This window comes from Trachypithecus francoisi, unplaced genomic scaffold (genome assembly GCF_009764315.1).
Source record: "Trachypithecus francoisi isolate TF-2019V2 unplaced genomic scaffold, Tfra_2.0 Lachesis_group21, whole genome shotgun sequence".
Lineage (NCBI taxonomy): Eukaryota > Metazoa > Chordata > Mammalia > Primates > Cercopithecidae > Trachypithecus > Trachypithecus francoisi.
The window spans coordinates 42116458-42138703 of NW_022681467.1; the positions used below are offsets into that span (position 1 = coordinate 42116458).

General features: G+C 38.1%; 1 protein-coding gene across 4 annotated transcripts in view; it reads right to left on the minus strand.

Moving 5' to 3' along the window:
• ZNF334 (zinc finger protein 334) overlaps nt 1-22246 on the minus strand; it is a 41040-nt gene that overhangs the window by 10353 nt on the left and 8441 nt on the right. For 3 of the 4 annotated variants that reach the window (XM_033186627.1, XM_033186626.1, XM_033186628.1), the window contains 3 exons: nt 21362-21488; nt 20959-21051; nt 16362-19842 (listed from right to left, as the gene is read on the minus strand). In XM_033186627.1, the coding sequence (XP_033042518.1) occupies nt 18023-19842; nt 20959-21051; nt 21362-21488 (2040 nt within the window). In that variant the 3' untranslated portion in view covers nt 16362-18022. Of the gene's footprint in view, nt 1-2554; nt 2695-13762; nt 14009-16361; nt 19843-20958; nt 21052-21361; nt 21489-22246 lie in introns of those variants that run through there. The other variant, XR_004431264.1, reaches the window with a different exon arrangement.

Consider the following 22246-nt stretch of genomic DNA (forward strand, 5'->3'; position numbering starts at 1 on the left):
TCTGCAGCTTCTATTCTTTTTTCTTATTGATCTGTATAAATTCCGAATTGGTTCCTTGTTGGTTGTACAACATACTAATTTGTTTTTTCTGTGTCCCTTTTATTTTTTCAGAGAGATTTCTTTCTCTTTCATAAGGTCGATTTTATTATTTCCTTTTATCTGGCACTTGAGTCTTCAAGAAATTTTTCTATTGTAAGTTTGAAAATCCTCATTTTCAAACATTTTAATAGTTTTAATAATTACTTTTATTTCATCTGCAACATATTCTCAGAGTCAGGGAGGGACCTTGCTCTCCCCCTACTAAGGAATATTCAGTTATTACCACAGTATTCATTGACCTGTTTCCCAACAGACTTGCAGGTCATCTTTTTTAGGTAGTAAACATTTCTATATTTGCATCTGTTTCTGGGCTCTTTCTTTGATCTCATCTGTGCTGATGATATTCCTAACCCACTCGAATTACTACAACTTGACTCCACACTCTGGCAAGAACAAGACCTTCATTAACTTTTCATGTAAAAACTAGTCTGTCACATTTTTCCCTTGTGTGAAAATCATGTATCCATTTATCACAATTTACAAAAATAATCTTAATGGATTTTTTTAAATGGAGATATTATTGAATTTATGTATATACCTGGAAGACCTGACATGGTTCTAGTATTACTTGCAAAGAACTTTTGACTGCTCATATTGAGAGACTCTGTCAAATCTTTAGTTTTGACTGATTTATAGTACCGGTCCAAAACCCAGTATGTTCAAGACACAAGAAGAGCTGCTGCTTAAGTTTCAGTCTGAAGCAGAAAGAGACCGATGTCCCAGCTCACACTGTCAGGCAGGACGAATTCCCTTATTCTGCCTGGGTGGGATTCTGACTTAGAGGTATTTGGTCATAATCCCACAGATGGTAGCTCTGCCCCATTGACTCAGCCATGCATGTACACCAAATGTATGTTTCCTTAGCTGTTACTTTATCATGAGGATAAGTAATTTTGTCTTCCTAAACTCTATAAGAGTAAATCATACCTTTATTGTTTGCACTTTGTTATAGTTTTTTGGCTACATATTCTAATGTATCCTTATATCCTGTCTGCCTCCTCAGAATGCCCAATTTGAAAGATATCTACTGGGGCCACCTGGAGGCATGTATACATACAAAATATAAATTGTTATTTCAGAAGTTGGTGAAATTTAGAGATGTGGCCGTGGTCTTCTCACCAGATGAGTGGGATCATCTGAACCCTGAACAGAGAAACCTGTATAGAGATGTGATGCTGGATAACTGTAAATACCTTGCGTCTTTGGGTAAGGAAGGTCTTGTTAGTTCATAACTGCCCATGGGAGGATTTTTTTGCTTCTGTGCAAATATCTGCAAAACTCCCTGAAAATGCTCAGCTGAATTTTATAACTTCATATTCTTCAGTAAAGCATTGTAGCTCTGTTTTAAGAGAAGACATTTTCGTCTTGGGATGATACAAGCTTCCTATTCCCCACTGTCTTCAAAATCATCACACCATTCTCCAAAACTATAGTCTGAGGCTGTCATATGCCTAAGAAACAGCTGGGGAATGGTTTAAAATGTCGATGGTCTTTTTTTTTTTTTGAGACGGAGTCTCGCTCTGCCGCCCAGGCTGGAGTGCAGTGGCTGGATCTCAGCTCACTGCAAGCTCTGCCTCCTGGATTTACGCCATTCTCCTGCCTCAGCCTCCCGAGTAGCTGGGACTACAGGCGCCCGCCACGTCGCCCGGCTAGTTTTTTTGTATTTTTTAGTAGAGACGGGGTTTCACCGTGTTAGCCAGGATGGTCTCGATCTCCTGACCTTGTGATCCGCCCGTCTCGGCCTCCCAAAGTGCTGGGATTACAGGCTTGAGCCACCGCGCCCGGCCTAGATGGTCTTTTATATAAAAACACTGCTTTAGAGGTTCTGGGAAGATTGAGATGTTAATGAGATTCCTCATCACCAAAAATGTGGGTCTAAATTCTGTAATAACCACAGCATGGTCAATATCATTTATTTTTCTTAGGAAACTGGACTTATAAGGCACACGTGATGTCCTCTTTGAAGCAAGGGAAGGAGCCCTGGATGATGGAGAGAGAGGTGACAGGTGTTCCCTGCCCAGGTAAGAAGCAGATGGAAGTCATCACAGCTCACACCTCAGCTCAAAGTAACCTGGACACTCCCCCTCCAACCCCCACCAGGAGGTGACAGGAGAAGAGCTTTCCCCTGGGCTTCTGTCCATGAGTTTCCAAAGGAATCTTTACCCCACATTTATCACTATCCCTGTACCCTTTTTGTTATAACTCTAGTCTTAGGACAGTAAATGGTGTGCTGGTAAAAGTTTGGAATTTAAGTTACTACCCAAATGGATAAAAGGATGAATAGTTGAATTGGTCAAAAAGCTTGTCAGTGATTACAATGAATGAATGGATTAGCTCGGAAACGTGTTATAGAAGGGTTTTTTTGTTTTTTTTTTTAAGGAAAATTCTGGAGAGAGACTTACTTTCTCTTTAGATTATTAGGTTAGAGAATGACAAATGAGAAAAACAAATTTACCATCTAGTTGGAAAGAGATGACTACCTTCACTAACAGAAGGTAGAAATTGCCAGAATGTAAGATGATCCAGAGATTTCAGAGAAACTTGTTTCTCGAGTTTCAGTGCTGACATCAGGGAAGGCAGCTCATTCACAGGCTCCTGAAAGGGGATAAAAAGCTGGGTTAGATGATGATGAATTTCGGTCTGGAGTATCATCTGATCTGAAGAGTAAAATACCAAATGCAATTAAGCTATGGGCATTTTGGAAAGTGGACTGGAATCCACTTATTAAAGATTTTATAAGAATTGTTCACAAGAATTCCACATAACCCTGCTTATTCTTTAAATACTTAATAACTTGGTCCAAACTCCTCTCCTACCCCCAAACTACTTTTCTCTCCCTTAAACTTCCATTTTTCTGTCAAGTTATAGTCACTTTCAAATTTACTGCAAGACGTTTTCTGATCTCTCCACTGCCGCCTTGTGGCTTTAGAACACAAATTCATTTACTTTGTTTTGTGACATATTTGAATAAAACCATGTATCCTGTTTAGGGCTGGTAATGTGATAGTGGGAGGGTTAGAAATTGGATACAAAAATTGAGTCAACTGTCACTGTTGCTCTAGTCAAGACTCCATGATCATTTCTAATTCATTATGTCATTCTCTATGTGCTAGACAGCTGGTCTAATATCTTTTCTACATTGTTAAATAGCTGGGTGTGGTGACACATGCCTGTAGTCCCAGCTACTTGGGAGGCTGAGACAGGAGAATCGCCTGAACCTGGGAGGCAGAGGTTACAGTGAGCCAAATCGTGTCACTGCACTCCAGCCTGAGCAACAGAGTGAAACTCTGTCTTAAAAAATAAATAAATAAAAAATGCATATACTAATTGTAAAATATGCACGATTTTATATATGGCTGCACTCTTCTAACAGCATGCTGCAAACATCTAACTTCTTACCTTTCTACTTGGCTGTTTCTGAAATCTTTACATGTTATGTCTAAATGTCTTTTTAGTGTAATATAGTATTCTTTAATATGCATCCATCACACAGCCAGTTTTATGGAAAAAAAAATTCCTAAGTCTCTACAGTTCCTTCTGACCCAAATCTCACGTGTTCCCTTTAGAATCTATAACAATTTTCTGGGTCACAGGGCATATTATAGTTTGATAAAACATACCCAGATTACTTTCTGGACATTTGTGAATTTTACACTGTACCCACATAACTTCTCTTTCCTGCATCTCACCACTGCTTGCTAACATTTGCATTTTAGTTGGCTCCATTTTGGTAGATTTATCTCCACCTGCCTTTATGGTGTTGCTGTCATACGTTTTACTTTCATCTGTTATAAGCCCCATAATACATTATTTGTGTTTAATCAGTCATTGTTTTCTCATTTCCCTAATAGTAAGATGAAGCTCACATGATATTCTTGTCATCCACTGACTATTCAGCTTTTTTGAATTGCTTCATGTTCTTTGCTCATTTTCTAATTTTTTTTTTCTTTTCTTTGTGGAATTGAAGAATTTTATGTTATATATAAGGTATTTTCTGGCTTAAAATGTATGATTACTCCTGTCAATCTGTCATTTGCCTGTTGACTCTGGTGCTTCTCTTGATCAGAAATCCTTCATTTTGATCACATCCATAACATTTTTGACTTGAGTGTTTGCTTACTGTCTTTTTGTTGTTAAGAAGCCCGCTGTATCCTAGACCACAAAGACATTCCCCTATCAGCATTATGGGTTTAAAATTCACATTTTAATCTGTCTATATTTGTATATGGCATAATGGATAACCAGCCCCATTTTCTCTGAACAACGAGCCAGCTTTTATAATACTACCCACCAAAGCATCCATCCTGTCCTCACTGACTTATGATGCCATCCTTACACATAAGCCATCAGAAATATATATCTACAGAAATCATCTTCTGAAACTTTTGATTCCATTCGTGTATTTGTCTGTTCTGTATGAGTATAATATTCTTTTTTATACTAGTAAAAATATTTTTTATACTAGTGTGGTTTTCTAGTTATCCATCATAGTGGGTTCTTTTATTTAAAATTAGTTTCCTATTCTTGGAGTATATTCTTTCACTGGTAATCTTGCTTCAAGTATTTTGAAGCTCTGTGGGTGCATAAACACTTAGAATTATGCTCTGTTAATTCCTTATTCTTATGAAATAAACCTCTTTATCCCTAGAAATACTTATTACTCTAAAATGTATTTTGTCTGATATTAATATAGCTACTCTAGCTTTATTTTAACTGTTAGCATGGTATGTATTTTCCATCCACCTACTTTTTAACCAATTGTGTCTCTAAAGTGAGTTTCTTGTAGTTAGCAAATAATTTGGTTTTACTTTCTCATACAAGCTTGATAATCTCCACCTTTTCGTTGAGGTGCTTATACCACTGGGTCTCAATGGGGAGAAGAGAAGACCTTGCCCTCTAAGGGCACCTGGCAATGTCTGGGTGATCTTTTTGGTGGTAATAACTGGGTATGTAGGCATGCTGCTGGCATCTAGGGTGTAATAGCCAGGGATGCCAAGATCCTATATGCACATGATGGCCCCATAACAAAGAATTCTCTGATACAAAGGTAAATAGTGCTCAGATTGTGAAACCTTGTGTTTTTATTTTTACATTTACTGTGATTATTGATATGGTTAGTCTTGAGCCTAAATCAAACAGATTTCTATTTGTCATATCTGTTCTTCCCCTTTTTCTCCTTTATTCTGCTTTATTATCCTTACCCTATTTTGGATTCTCTTTTTTTTTTTTTTAGGATTCTATTTTACCACCTTTGTTGGCTTATTAGCTGTAACTCTATTTTAGTGGTTGTGTTAGGATTTGAGTTTCTAGTATCTGTCTTTAACTTATCACAATCTACCTGCAAGTGATAGTATACTCTTTCATGTACAGTATAAGAATTATACTGTAGTTCTTATATTGTAATTCTTACACTACATATATTATACTATAATTTATCTCCACCTGCCTTTATGGTGTTGCTGTCATACATTTTACTTTCACCTGTTATAAGCCCCATAATACATTATTTGTGTTTAATCAGTCAATCTTTTAAAGAGATTTAATAATAATAAACCCATACATATTTACCAGTTATAATTTCAGTTGCTTTTCATTCCTTGGTGCAGGGCCAAATTCCCATCTGGCATCCCTTTTCTTCTGCCCTGCAGGACTTCCTTTAAAATTACTTGTAGTGCAGCTCTGCTGGTAATGAATTCTTTCAGTCTCTGTATTTCTGAAAAGGTCTTTTGTCTTCGTTTTTGAAAGCCATATGCTGGGCATAGAATTCTAGTTAATAGGTTGTTGTTGTTGTTGTTTCTTTTAGTACCTTAAAGATTTTGTTCCATTATCTTTTTTGCTTGCAGTGTTTCCAGTGAGAAATCTGATGTCATCTTTGAACATAATGTCTTTTTCCTCCCTCTGGTTGCTTTTACAGTTTTCTCTTTATCGCTGGCTTTGAACAATTTCATTATAATGTGCCTTAATGTAATTCTCTTCATGTTTCTTATTGTGTGATTTCGGCTTCTTGGATATGTGAGTTTATAGTTTTTACTGTGTTTGAGAATTTTTTGCCCATTATTTCTTCAAATATTTTTCTGGTCCCTGCCGCCCACCCTCTTCCTCCTCTATTTCAGAGACTCTAGTTGCCCAGATATTAGGCCACATGATGAAGTTGGTAAATTTTCTACACATTTTTAATAGGACTCACATTTAATGGATAGTAGTGCTTTCTTTTAATCCTGACTTTTCTTTTACATATTCTATTTCTCCAGTTCCTTCCCTCTAAAAGAATTCTCCAACTAGGTTTTCCATGCTGCTATTTCATCTTTGGCTATATAATGTTGCTATAAATGCCAACCATTAAGTTCATTTAAACATATCTTCAGGGTGGGCATGGTGACTCATACCTGTAACGCCACCACTTTGGGAGGCCGAGGCAGTTGGACCACTTGAGGTCAGGAGTTTGGGACCAGCCTGGCCAACACAGCGAAACCCATCTCCACTAAAAATACAAAAATTAGCCGGACGTGATGGTTTGGACAGCTATTTGAGAGGCTGAGGGAGGAGAATCTCTTGAGCCTGGGAGATGGGGCTTGAAATGAGCTGAGATCATGCCATTGCAGCCTGGGTGACAGAGTGAGACTCCGTCTCAAAAAAAAAATTAAAAACCATATCTTCAAACCAACTGTTCCCACTTTGTCCCTTTTATTACCACTGATTGTGTCCCATGTTGAAATATTTGTTTTTGAAAATATTACTCAAGTATATTTATAAATATTCCACTATATCTATACATTTTTCTAAGCACTTCAGTAGCATTTCAGACTAGAATGAGGAAGGTAACAGAAACCCATGCTGGTTCTGCATCTTATCAGTGGCAGATTTTTTTGTCTGTATTAACATATATTTTGTATGTGTATAGAAATGCTCAATCTATAATTCGTATGTGTGTAGGAATGCTCAAATTTCTTTCTTCAGTTAACCAGTTTCTAGATGTTTTTATTACAAAAAAATGCTAGAACTCATGACACCACAGTTTTATATAAAGGTAAGTTTGATAGTCTAGGGTTATCAAGGTACTGGAAAATAATGGCGTGTTCATGCAATATAAGAACTTGAGTGCAGTGCATGTATATACCAAAAATATAATTGGGACTCTCATTTCTAAGCATCGGTACTAGAATATACTAGAATATATTTCAAATTAACAAAGATGTAGATTTAAGATTGCTCTTAATGTTCTTAGCAACAACAAAAATAAGTATAACTCAAATATCCAAATAGAACACTGGCCCAATCAATAATGACCCTGTTGCACAGTAAAACATTAAATATCAAATTGATAAGACAGATGTATATTTACTCACAAACATCCCCAATTTTGATGTTCAAAGGAAAATATTTAAAGTGTAATCACTTTCACAAATTGCTATACCACACAGAAATATTTTAAAGGGCATTAATGAAAACAAAACTTTAATCCATGCTTAGGATTTCACGTGATTCTTTTTAGGTTCTTTAAGCTTTTCTGCTTTGGTTATTAAAATTTCATTGAGCCATTTTTGCAATCACAAGTATAATTATTTCAAGTTTAAAGAAAGAGAAAAAAATTCAATGGCCACTGTTGATCACTTAAATCATTCTTGTACTTGGAGAAGCAATTATCTGCCTCTCCACCTCCACAAACTCCCAACTTCTCATCCTACCCCTCTAAAGTGTCCAGTCACTACACTCTTCTTTCCCTCACTTTCCTAATTAACTTGGTATATGTTGCAGTGTCCAGTTCTGATTTTCTTTTTTTCTCATATTGTTTTCCTAACAGCTTGTCAACCAGCACTGGCAACGTTTCGTGCCCTCAGTGAATCTGCGAATGCCTTCAGACAAAGCTTTCACCATGGAGAATACCGAACACATCGTACTTTTGTCCAGCGTTATGAATGTGATGACTGTGGCATGGCTTTTGGGCATATCTCACAACTTACTAGACATCAGAAAATCCATAAGGTAGGGGAAGCCCACAAACATGGTGAAAATACAAAGGGCTTTAGGCATCACTCATCATTTACAATACTCCAGAGAATTTGTATGCTATATAAACACTTTGAATGTAACCAATGTGGTGAAACTTTTAACAGACCTTCACAGGTTATTCAACATCAGAGCATGCACCGTGGACTGAAACCATACAAATGTGATGCATGTCAAAAGGCCTTTAGATTTCTCTCATCCCTCTCTATACATCAGAGGTTTCATGTTGGCAACAGACTAAACCTGACTTGGCATCAAAAAACTCATACTCAAAGGAAGCCCTTTTCCTGTAACTTTTGTGGAAAAACCTTTCCCTGTTTCTCAGAAAAAACTCAACATCAATTAATTCATACTAGAAAGAAATATTATCCATGTAATTATTGCGAAAAGGAATTCAATCCATACTCCAAATTTATTCTACATCAAAGAACTCATACAGGAGAGAAACCCCACAAGTGTGATGTTTGTGAGAAATCCTTTAAAAGCATCTCAAATCTTAATAAACATCAGAAAACTCACACTGGAGAGAAGCCCTTTTCATGTAATGAATGTAAAAAAACCTTTGCCCAGCGCACGGATCTTGCTCGCCACCAACAAATCCATACCGGAAAAAAATCTTTTATTTGTAGTAGTTGTAAAAAGACCTTTGTCCGTCGGTCACATTTAACACAACATCAAAGAACTCATACCGGAGAGAGACCTTACCAATGTACGACTTGTGAAAAAACCTTTAAATTTCGGTCAAACTTGACTAAACATCAGAAAACTCATTCTATAGGGAGGCCCTTTGCCTGTAATGAATGTGGAAAGACCTTTCGCCTTAACGGGGAACTTAATCAACATAAAAAAATTCATACTGGAGAGAAACCCTATGAATGTGGTGAATGTGGAAAGCGTTTTAACAATAATTCAAATCTTAATAAACACAAGAAAATCCATACAGGAGAGAAACACTTTGTATGTAATCAATGTGGAAAAGCTTTTAACTTAAACTCAAAGCTTTCTCGACATCAGATAACTCACAATAAAAAGGGGAACTCCTTTAAAAGCATCTCAAATCTTAATAAACATCAGAAAACTCATGCTGGAGAGAAGCCCTTTTCATGTAATGAATGTAAGAAAGCCTTTGCCCAGTGCATGGATCTTGCTCGCCATCAACAAATCCATACTGGAAGGAAACCTTTTATTTGTAGTAATTGTAAAAAATCCTTTGTCCGTCTGTCAGATCTAACACAACATCAAGGAACTCATACAGGAGAGAGACCTTACCAATGTACGACTTGTGAAAAAACCTTTAAAAATCGGTCAAACTTTACTAAACATCAGACTCTTTCTGTAGGGAGGTCCTTTACATGTAATGAATGTGGAAAGACCTTTTGCCTTAACTGGAAACTTAATCAACATAAAAAAATTCATACTGGAGAGAAATCCTATGAATGTGGTGAATGTGGAAAGTGTTTTAACAATAATTCAAATCTTAATAAACACAAGAAAATCCATACAAGAGAGAAACACTTTGTATGTAATCAATGTGGAAAAGCTTTTAGCTTAAACTCAAAGCTTTCTCGACATCAGATAACTCACAATAAAAAGAAACCCTAAAAAAAGAGGAAGATGAAGAAAGATATTTAGAGATGACTTACCCTTTGCTAAACTTAAGAGATCAATGCAGAAAGATTCTTAGTCGAAGCCTAATTCTTCACGGATTCATGCTGTATGGAATATCTTGGAAATACAAATATGTAAATGTTGAAGAAATGGAGATGTGATCAGAAATGTACTTTTTAAAACTGCACTGACTTGAGTCTTTGGCCAGGCGTGGTGACTCACACTTGTAATCCCAGCACTTTGGGAGGCCAAGGCAAGTGGATCCTGAGGTCAGGAGTTTGAGACCAGCCTGGCCAACATAGTGAAACCCCATCTCTACTAAACATACAAAAAAAATAACAATTAGCAGGGTGTGGTGGTGCACACCTGTAATCCCAGCTGCTTGGGAGGCTGAGGCAGGAGAATCACTTGAACCCAGGAAGCAGAAGTTGCAGTGAGCTGAGATCATGCCATTGCACTCCAGCCTGGGCGACAGGGTGAGACTCCGAATTAAAAAAAAAAAAAAAAGAATTGTTAAATGTGTTCAACTAAATTTGATATTGGACAAGGCAGTTCCTGTGGTAAGCAGTGATAAGCTAAGAGGCAGCTAGCAGGCTGCAGTGAACATTCATTTTGCTGTTTGTCCATAATTTACTTTCACTGAATTAAATAGAAGCAGCTATCTAAAGATGCCAACTTTTGTAGGTTAGATGATACAACCCTAATTTAAGCATAAGTAAGGAAAACAAAAGCCATCTCTTCTGAATGAATTAGAAGTTTTGGAGAACTTTGCTTGTAGACAGGGAAAAGCAAAAAGCTGATCATGAATCTGAACTAAAGGGCAAAGAGTTAGGAGGGGTGACATGAGAAATCCAAAGGCCTTGGGTCTGTGGATAAGATGGTTTCTGCTGCCTTGTCTAAATGGCCAGGCGTGGTGGCTCACACCTGTAATCCCAGCACTTGGGGAGGCCGAGGTGGGTGGATCACTTGAGGTCAGGAGTTTGAGCCCAGCCTGGCCAACATGGTGAAACCCTGTCTGTACTAAAAACACAAAAATTAGCATGGCATGGTGGCATGCGCCTGTAATCCCAGCTACTAGGGAGGCTGAGGCATGAGAATCGCTTGAACCCAGGAGGCAGAGGTTGCAGTGAGCCGACATCATGCCACTGCATTCCAGCTTGGGTGACAGAGTGAGACTCCGTCTCCAAAACAAACACACACAAATAAATAAATAAATAAATGAATGAATGAATGAATGAATGAATGAATGGATATAACTGAGACACCCAGCTTCCCTGAATAGTTTGCACCACTCTTACGTTTCTCAAGAATCAAGAAGAAATGGAATAATTGCAACAATTCTAGGCCTTAGATTCAGAATATGGAGAACCTATTACTGGGAATATTATGTTATTTGAAATTGATTTCTTGTTGTATGTCTTAAAAGCTAAGCTTTCTAGTACATGCAAACACTAGCATGTAATATTGAATACATTTGAGCCCTGTATCAGAAGTCGAATTACACTTTCCCGAATTTGTTCTCATACACGCCTATGTTTAGCCAAGTGGGATGGGCATAGGTAGGATTGGCCTCAATCCATAGACGCTATTCAGTTTCTTCATGCTCTCGTCTTTCTTTGCTTTCTCAGATATGACAAGAGCTGCTGCAGAGCTCAAGTGTTGTATAATCCCCAGGTGTGCCTCCTTTTCATCTACCTCATTACTTGTGCGTTGAGGCATCAGTGTGTTTGTCTCTAAGGAAAGGTGTATGTATACATAGCTCACTTCTTACAAATAACAGACACATTAGTTTGATAGATCTCAAGTTATATATAAGCCAAAAATGCAACTGAAATAATTTAGCTGAGTACAAAGAAAATATTATTATGACTATTATAAAAATGGGAATGGCTATTGGGATAAAGACAAATTATGCACTGGACCTGTCATCTCTAATTTTGGTGCTTAAAACCTTCGGTGAAAACAAAACAAAACAAAACAAAAAACCTTGGATTAAAGTTAAACAGGAACCATTTCATATGTTTCAAATATATAAAGACTTTCCAACACGGCTCCTATCTGGGTCAAACTGCTAACTAAAGTCTATAGTGAGAAAAGAAAAGATTTCTAGGACACACCAGAACAACTTGTTCTGAAAAGCCTCATAGCCCAAATTTGCCATCACCAAACTCAAAAATTTAATTTTCTATTGACATCTAACACTTTGTATCTCTGCCGTATTTCTAAGGAACTATCACTAATTCCTAACCGTAATGTCTCCAGTTGTGTAAAAAAGATAAAAGAATAGCCATCATGTAAATGTTAGGTTAAAAGAATAGCCATCATGTAAACTTCAGGCCATTCATAACATTCTCATTGGAAAGTTTCGTGGAAAGTTTTATATTTTCATTGGGGTTTTAATATTAAAATCACATGACAGTTCTATTGTTTAAGCAAAAATAACAGATGGGAGAGAGAAGTTAAATACTTCAATTTAGGCTTAAAATGTCATCTGCACACTAATGTAAATGATGTACCTTTTGCATTTAATAATTCCTTATATTGTTTTCATTCTTACATATTTGAGGAGATACAAATCTAAAAGAACGTTTGTGGATTGAATATCCCTCCCTAAAGATATATTGAGGTTTTAATGCCGGTGCTCATGAATGTGACCCTATTTAAAAATAGGATCATTTTGAAGATGTAATCAAGATCAAATACTAGATTAGGGTGGTCCTAAGTTCAATCACTGTCTTCATAAGAGGGGACACAAGATAATGGCTGTTGAATGAACGCTTTAACTCTTTTAAAGATTAAATTATCTCTGAAGATAACTTCCATAGAATGCAAAATTGGAGTCAGCACAGAATATGATCCATGTACCTCATATAAACAATGTTAGGTATCTGCATCAAATCACTGGCTATCTCTTATCCCCCACCTTTTGACCCAAAACATATCTAGTCTGGATAACTTTTAAATTATCATGGCCTACAAGAGTATTCCCTCCATTGTCAGGGAACCAGTACAAGGATTCTGCCACTAAGTCTGTAGCATTCTGGGACTAAGAAATAACTATAGGATTGGTGTGTTTCCACTGGCAGAAGCAAACCCTCTGGGAGTTGGATTCAGGCCCAGACTCATCTATCTCCCGACCTTCGTAAGTCTCCACTCTGATTGTGGGCCACTGTAGTGTTTGGGAATGGCAAGAATTCATATAATCAAGGCCAATATCCAAATCCCCATAGAAGTCTGGGTATGTCCTCCCTGATACATGGCCATGGTGATAAGTGACCACAGATACCCCTGGGAAGGCCTGGAGGAAGAGCTGCACGATGTTTCTACGGCTACATTGCAGGAACCTTCTTAAAAGGTCTTCCTGTAGCCACTTTGGGTCTAGGAATTGGCTTAAGTCTCAAAGTTGAGTAAGGTGCTATGAATTCCCAATATAATCCCTTAAGTCATATTTCTGCCCAGGAGACTCAGAAATTGTTCACCTATATGTCAAACTGCTCCTTCAAAGGAGGCCCATGTAATTTCAATATAGGGTCTCCATGATGCACTAGCTGTACTGCCAGGCCAAAACCTGATTACCACTCTTTCCTAAGGCATGTTACAACAGTGTCTGCTTTGTCTCCAAAGGTGAGGTGCTGCTGCATGGCCTCTTCCACTCCCCAGAACCTCATTTTCATTTTGAGGATCTCTTTCCTGGGGCCATTTCTGGTACCAGTTACAGAATCAGTCCCATTAAGAAATAGCTCATTTGAAAGCAGTGAAAGAAAATTGAATGAAGAGACTCTCTACAAAAGTGTGGGAAGGGTTGCGGGAAACCAACAAGGGATTCACCATCCCTAGCCCTGAAGGGAAAGCAGGAGTGCGGTGCCTTTGAAATGTGTCACTTTGGCTTAGCTGAATTCTATGTTCCCTAGAACTCCCTTCCCTATATGTTTCCAGTGAGGGTGGGTCACAGAGGACATTTTGGTGTGAGATCTGGAGGGTGGTGGCAGAGGAGAAATCATTTTGTCTTTAGGCTTAGAAAGGCTTCTGCCCTCAACACGTTTCTTACCTGCTGGTTCTTGGTGGCGTGGCTCAGTAGACAAGCCTGTGGCTGCTCTCCTTTCCTCAGGATCTCCTCCAGCTCTTCTAGCTCCTGGGCTATGTGTGTGCTTAGCAACACCACAAATGGCACCAACCTCTGTAGGACACCCACATCGTTTAGGGAGAAGACAGTAAAAACTGCCACAGCTTTGTCTGGGGGTTCCAGCTTGTCTTTGTTCTCTCTCTTAGTGTTCACTTTTCCTACTTGCTTGGCCTGCAGAATTAAAGTGCCAGCATCAGCCATGAAGACAGTCACATAACAGGCTTCCCATAATAGCCTGGAGTCAAATCTTGATAACAATTTTGTCATCTATAGAACATATATATGGCTCTGCTGCTCTGATTGAACTCTAAGTGATGCAGGAAGGAAATGACTTTTGGGATCTTGGAATAGCTCTAGCTGCAGAAGAAGAGAGCCACAAATAAGGTCTCAATCAGACACTTGATGGCAAGAGACCTCAGTTGATGCAGTTCATAGAGGTCTGCCCCAAGCATGAGGAGTGGGGCAGACAGTGGTTCTGGAGGGACAGAGTATCCAGGAGCATCAGGCTTCTGAAGAATAACACTTGGTCTAGACATGATGGAACAATGTGTTTTAGGATATGCAAAGAAAGTTAGCTGGGGATTTCTAACCAGTCATACTAATCTTCAAATATACGTAAAGCCCATAGGCAAACTATGAACATATAATAATTCAGAGACTGATATGTCCATCTTAAAGACTAAGCTCTCATTTTAAATTAGATTCCAGGTGAACAAGGAGAGAAGACGGAAGAAGAGATTATCAACTAATTTCATTATTGACTGACAGTAAGAAACTAATATACTATCTTCCCTTATTCCCTGCAAATAACAGGGATATTAAGGCACTATATAAAGATATCAGTATATTAGTAACTGACAGAACAAAAATACAAATGCTCCACAACACTGTAGTGAAAGACAAATGGGAAGATAAAATAATCTGGCAAAACAAACTAAATGTGTCATATCAGTGATACCGATTTATAACTATCCCATTCTCTCATATAATCTTATCCTATCCCCCATTTCATTGAAAAATAGGAACAATTCTAAAATAAATTCACAACTTTTACCACATCAACCCATATGTGTGAGCCGGCATGGCACGACCATTGCCTATTCTCTTAAAAAGGTTACCCTTCCCCCTTACATACAGATTCCGACCTATCTCACCTATGCAGAACATTACTCCAACATCTCCCCCTCTCTATGGAAGATTTCTCATAAGTGTATAAACATGCATTTATCTCTATCTATAGAAAGAAGCCTCCTTTGACTACACTTTACTCTCGAGCTACAATGCTATTTCTCTTGCCTTTAGTACGACTCCTTGAAAAGGCTGTTTGTACTAACTCTTTTCAGCGTATCTCCTCTCACCTTTCTTGAAACCACTCCATGCTTATGGTAGTTTCCTATGGTAGCTAGCCTGTGACATGGCTCCAGAGGTCTCTACCTCCTGGTACTCATGCTCCTGTGTGATCCCCTTTGGCACTGTATCAACGTTGGTCTATGTGACTAATTAAATACAGTGAAAGTGATAGTTTTCCAAAGCTAGGTTATAAGGGAAACTGGCTTTGGATCACTCACTCTGAGGAATGAATGCCGGCTGCCATGTTGTGAGAAACTCAAGACACCCTAGGGAGAGGTCGATGTGATGAAGAACTGAGATCTCCTGCTAACAACTATGCGAGACAGCCATGGTGGAAGTGGATCCTTCAGTCCTGTCAAGTCTTTACACGACTGCATCCCTGGTCAACTTCTTGACAGCAACCTCAAAGGCCTTGAGCCTGAACCACCTTGCCAAGTTACTCTACAATTCCTAAACCACAAAAACAATGAGATAGTAAATGTTTATTGTTTTAAGTTGCTAATTTTGAGGACAATTTGTTACACAACAATAAATAGTACATTAACCTGTTACGGGTTGAATTGTCTCCCCAAAATGTGTGTTGAAGTCCTACCCCTGAGTACCTCAGAATGTGACCTTATTTGGAAAGAGGATTGTTGCAGATGTAATTATTTAAGATGCAGTCATACTGGAGTAGGGCAGGCCCTTAATCCAATGACTAGTAACCTTATACAAAGGGGAAATTTGGACACAAATAGGCACACTTAGAACGCCATGTGAAGTTATGCTGCCACAAGCTACAGAATTATCAGAAGCCAGGGGGAGAGGCCTGGAACAGATCCTTCAGAAAAGAGTATAGCCCTGCCAACACCACCCCAACCTGACTTCTGGCCTCCAGAACTATGAGATAGATCTGTTGTTCTAGAACATCCAGTCTGAGGTACTGTGTTAGGGCAGCCCTAGGAGATGAATACACCCTCTATATCATGTCTTTGTTCTTTGGCTACTTTTAAGATATTCTTTATTAAACTAGTTTTGATTTATGTCTTGAAATTTGGTATCTGGTTGTGCTCTTCATTTTTATCCTGCTTGGGGTTCATTAAACTTCTTGGACTTGTGAATTTACATTTTTCATAAGATTTGAAAAGACTGTTCCAACATTAAGGGATAAATTTAGATAAATTTGGCACAAAAATTAGGTATTTTTGTTTTTCTTTACTCCATTAGTGTCAAAGTGAAAGGTAACATAATTCCTTTCACAATAGCAACCAAATCTTTGAAGTGACTATGAATACATTTCACAAGACCAAGATCAGTATAGGCACACATACATTTAAACATATGTATATACTTATATATATTAACACATGTATATGTGTGTACACATACATTTATCTGTCCCAAAGGACATAAAAAGTGAATAAATTGATAAATCATGTTCACATTGGGTTCTCTGAAGGGCCCCAAATAAATAGCACAATTTCCACCCCCATTTAAACAATAAAAAATTAAGTAGCAGACAGGGGGCAGGATGAAACTTTTATTACTGATCAAATTGAGTTGGAGGATGCAACTTATTGTGACCATTCAGCTAATGGGCCAATTAGCTGAATGACAGAATTAGACCAATTTACCATCACAGGCAATACCTGTGACAAGAAATTGTGCTTGCAGGACAGCCCACAATGAACAGACAGTTCAGCTGAGCAAACCCAGTTACCCATCACTGTCTTACCAATTAGATAAGGCCACTTCATCTTCCCTGGGGCAGAATGCATAATGTGGCAGAGAGGCTAGGAGTGGGTATAGGGAAAACCCCACTCATGGAAATCAGGACTTAAAAGGTAAACATTTCCCAATAACCCCATAAAAGTGGCAATCCTACCTCATCACATATATCCATACAATGTAATCCTAATCAGCATCCCAGAGGCCTTTTGTTCTCAGAATTTGATCAGTGACTTCTAAAGAATACCTCTAATGAACATGTTGATTAGGAAATCCAAGAGATTTTTGAAAACATACTAATTGACATAATCAAACCACTGGTAGATGGGGTTGAGTGGATATTAGAGAATACTAAAACCAGAGAAATAAACACTTTTTGGATTCAACCATCATCCAAATTCTCTTTGTTGTTCAAAAATGCTTATTTTTCCATGTTTTTCCTACTGCAATTGCCGTTTTCTTGACTTGGCTGAAAGCTTCAGGATCACGAACTAGTTATTCTGTGCCTACATTCCATTAGAAAGGTCTTAGGAAGGGCTTTCATTGGCTCAGCTTTACCAAAGGCTCACCTGGGGTATAATTACCATGGGTGCATAGAGTACCATGGTTAGTGCTCCTGAGTTGTCACCTTTGCAGATAAAGGTATATAGTCTGCTACTAGAAGACTATGGAGTTAGCAGACAACAAAAAATCTGCCAAATCTGAAAATATACCATAAATTGAGAAACTGCAAATTACTCAACTATCAAACAATGGTATTGATTTGAAATGAAGGTCAGATCCTCACACCTCATAACATACACTATCAAGTAACACTGTAGGGAGGAACCATTACTTAACAATTTAACTTAAATAATGTTTGTTTCATTATTTTAAAAGGGAGGCACATTTGGCATAACCTTTGAATTGCTGTTGAATATTTTCATAGTTCACAATGAATAATACAATTATTAAACAAAGTATTTCTTTCCTACATGATTTCTCTGATGTTATAGTGAGGGTGGACTTATGGCAGAAAATTTTTCCATACTCATTATAAGATTTTACTCCTCTATACATACTCACAGTTTCGCATTGTGTAACTTATTTGATTTGTTGCTTTGTTGGAATTTATTACTTTGCTGGAATTTATTCCTTGTGGGATTTCTGATGTAAAAGGAAGTTTGATTTGTGGCGAAATGTTTTCTCACATTTGTTACATTCATAAGGTTTCTCTCCTGTGTGTATTTTCTGATGTTCAGTGAGAGTCCACAGGCGACGGTAGGTTTTCCCACATTGATTACATTCATATGGTTTCTCTCCTGTGTGAATTCTTCTATGGACTCTGAAGGCTGACTTATGGCAGAAGGATTTCCCACATTCATTACATTCATATGGTTTCTCTCCAGTGTGAGTTCGCTGATGTTCAACAAAGGAGAACTTCTGACAGAAGGTCTTCCCACATTCATTACACTCATAGGGTCTCTCTCCTGTGTGTGTTCTCTGATGGTGAGTGAGGGCTGACTTCCGGCAGTAGGTTCTCCCACATTCATTGCATTCATATGGTCTCTCCCATATAGTTCTCTGATGTACAATGAAGTGTGAGTTTTTGCTGATGGCATGCCCATGTTCACGACACTCATAAAGATTCTCCTTTGTGTTCATTCTCTTACACTGACTGCAGTTTGACTTCATGATGGATATTCTACCACATTTATTAAACACACCATGTTTCTCTCCTGTGTGTGTTCTCTGATGTATAGTGAGTGTTGACTTATGGCAGAAAAATTTCCCACATTCATTACATTCATAAGACTTCTTTCCTCTATGAGTTACCTGATGTGCAATGAGGGCTGATTTCGTACATAAAAATTTTCCACATTGACTGCATTCATAGGGCTTCTCTCCTGTATGACTTCTTCGATGCACATTGAGGGCAGATTGACAAAAAAAGGTTTTCTCACATTCACTACATTCATAGGGTTTTTCCCCTGTGTGAATTCTCTGATGTGCAGTAAGGGCCGACTGACAGAAGAAGGTTTTCCCACATTCCTTACATTCATTTGGCTTCTCTCCTCTGTGAGTTCTTTGATGTACAACAAGATACGATTTCTTACTGAAGGCATTTCCACATTCCTTGCATCCATAAGGCTTCTCCCCTGTGTGTGACCTGAAATGTTCAGCCAGGGCTGACTTCCGAAAAAAGGTCTTTCCACATTCATTACACTCATAAGATTTCTCCCCTCCATGAATTTTCTGGTGTACAATGAGGGCAGATTTGTCAATGAAGGTTTTCCTGCATTCACTGCATTCATAGGGTCTCTCTCCAGTATGAATTCTTTGGTGTCGAGTGAGGCTTGTCTTCACACGAAAAGTCTTCCTACAATCATTACAAACATACGGTTTCTCCCCTGTATGAATTCTCTGATGTACAATGAGGGTAGATCTCTTAGAAAAGGTTTTCCTACATTCATTACATTCATTTGGTTTCCTTTCAGTCTGTCTCCCTTTCTGTGTAATGAGAATTGCCCTCTTGAAGAAGGTTTTCCCACATTTACTATAGTCAAAAGGTTGTTTCAAAATCTCAATGTTCTGGTGAAGAATAAGACTTTCATTTTGATTGCTGGCTTTCCTCACTGGATTGTATCTGTAATTTTTCATTCCTGAATGACTTTTTTCATGCTTAGTATGGAGTAGCGGCTTCCCAAATCCACTGTATTCATCAGGAATCTTTCTGTTTTCTTTGCTTTTCTTTGCAACAATTACTTCTGAATTAGTTTTCAAACTGTTTCCTCCTGGATTACATTTATAGGGCATTTTTCTTGAGGGAACACTATTCATGCCCAGATTAAGTGTTTTCCCAAATACATTCTCTCTTTCTGTAATCAGTGTTTCGTTGCTGAAGAATACAGTTTGTGTCAAATGTTTATCCTGGATTTTCTTGTTCTTCTCTAAGGCATCATCAACTTCTAGAAAAAGGAACACAATTAACAGTAATTGGTGAGTCTTTATGTATTTGCTATGAAATGAGAATTCCTTAGAAATGCACTGTTTTGGGGGTTAGACTTCAGGCCCAGCCTTCAAGATTAAACAAATTTCAAGTGCAAATATCTCTTACTTGGTTGATTTGAAGAAAAACAAAAACAAAAAATACTAAAAAGCAAATCCATCCATACCAGCCACTATTTAACAGGGGTAAAGGAAGAGGAACCTAGCAAAGAATACAAGTACCTTTGACACTTTACAAATAGCACTAAACATTGAGTGGAAAAAGTAAACAGTCACAAGGAATAGTACACAAAGTATGCTGGAAGTGTGGCTGATGGACTGTTGAATAAAACAGACAAGAGTCAAACAAGCACTTAGAGAAAGAGAGCCATACAGTGAGACCAGGTAAAACAGATGTCAGAAAGATGGTCAGTTATTATCAAAACACACAAGAAGGAAGGGGTGAATGTGAAATTTTTGCAGTGACATGGAACTCTCGAATTTGTACAATGCAAAGGGAAGTAAGATTGTGGGCTGAGCAGAGCTGGGACTAGAGGAAGGCAAGCAGGATACCCAGGGCACCTGCATAATCCTGAGAGTTGAGTGTCTTCCTAAATTTTGCATGCCAGGCACCTTGTTTGCCTCACCCTACTCCAGATCCCGGTGAAGCTTAGAATGGAAAGGGAAACCGTGTTACTTCTGTTAAGTGATGTAGAGAAAAACTGAAGACAATTAAAAAGATTATGACAGATCTCTGAATGTCTGAAATATAAACCAAGCCTATGACAATGGTGGGTGGGGCAAGGTAGGCAACAGAGAATGCTACAGAAATAAAGTTTAAGGTGTGATAAAAGAGGAACTTGAATTCTGGGGATAGGTAACTTAGTGGCAAAAATCTTTATAAATTTCAGTTATTTATTTGGGGAGAATGTTTCAGATGTCCATAGCATGACAGTTAATCAACCTCAATCACTTCTAAAGGTCTGGGGCCAACAAAAAGAAATTCATGAAAAACATTACCATGCCAACTATTACCAGTGACCAACATGGAACTCTCATTTCCATTGGTTCCACCTGTTCAGTTATCATTTACTTACCTGGGTAGTTCTGATTTGAGAATTCCTCCACTATCCATGGTTCTTCTCCTTGCTCCAATTTGAAAATCACATCCGGTTTGCTAACATGATACCCTGTTAATGGGAAATTATAGAACTTGGACCAAGATCTTTGGACATCAGGGACTCTGAAGAATGCACAAAGTACAGCTTCAGAAGCTGTGCAATGAAGATGCCCAGCAATAGCTCAGTAAAGCTAGAACATTTTAGTGAAGGGTAGGGGAAGGGCAGTGAATACATACACAAACTTTACCGTCTAAAAGAGTTTAATCATCTTGCTCCCCTGATGCTCAAAGCTAAATAATTAAATTCTAGAAATCAACATGTTTTTGTAACACGGAAGAAATGTATGCTCTTGGGAGTTGTATAAGGAAACCGTCCTTACCCACGGAGACCAAGTTGCTGTAGTTCTCCAGCATCACATCCCTGTACAGGAGCCTCTGAGCAGGGTCCAGTTGCTGCCATTCCTCCTGGGTGAAGTTCACAGTCAGGTCCTGGAATGAAACTGATCTCTGAAAGAAAATGTTTAATCTGGGGTGACCAAAATTGAGTGATATCAAATGTATGGTAACATAAACTATAAGCAGACCACTGCCATGGCTAATGGAAAACTATAAAGAGATATAATTGTGGGAGGGCAGAAAATTAAAAATACGTCACTGTGTTCATTTTTAAAATGAATTTTAAAACTGTACTGAGCTTATACCATGTCCTGGAGCTATACCAATTGCCTGGATTACTAATCACATAAAATACTAAACTTGCTCTCAAGAAGCATATATTCTGACAGGGTGACAAAAATAGAAATGTACATCTTTAAAGAGCAATGCTGGACATACACAAAAGATGAAGGGTGATCACAAAAGAAGAAAGCTTGCTCCATTTTTGTTACCCCTTCTTTGAGGGCATAATAATTTTAATCCTGAAATATAAACAGTACACTTTATAGGACTGTAGCCATTAAGAAAATACACAGACACAAAACACCACATGGGGAGTTTGAGAACTACAATCTCTCCACAGGAAAGGCTAGTGAGGAGTGGGACAGAGGCCAGAGAATAGAGGAACTCTTTTTCCTAATTAGTAGTCTTAAAATTCAGATAGTACAACACATCAGCAAAACATTCTTGCATATACGCTAATGTACATTTACTTAAGAATTGTAGTATATTTCCAAGTTAGTTCCAGCTATACATTAATTTCAATAAAGCTTAATTATTTTTTCATTCTTTTGGCTGAAATACTAACAAGAATAGAAGTCCAGTGAATT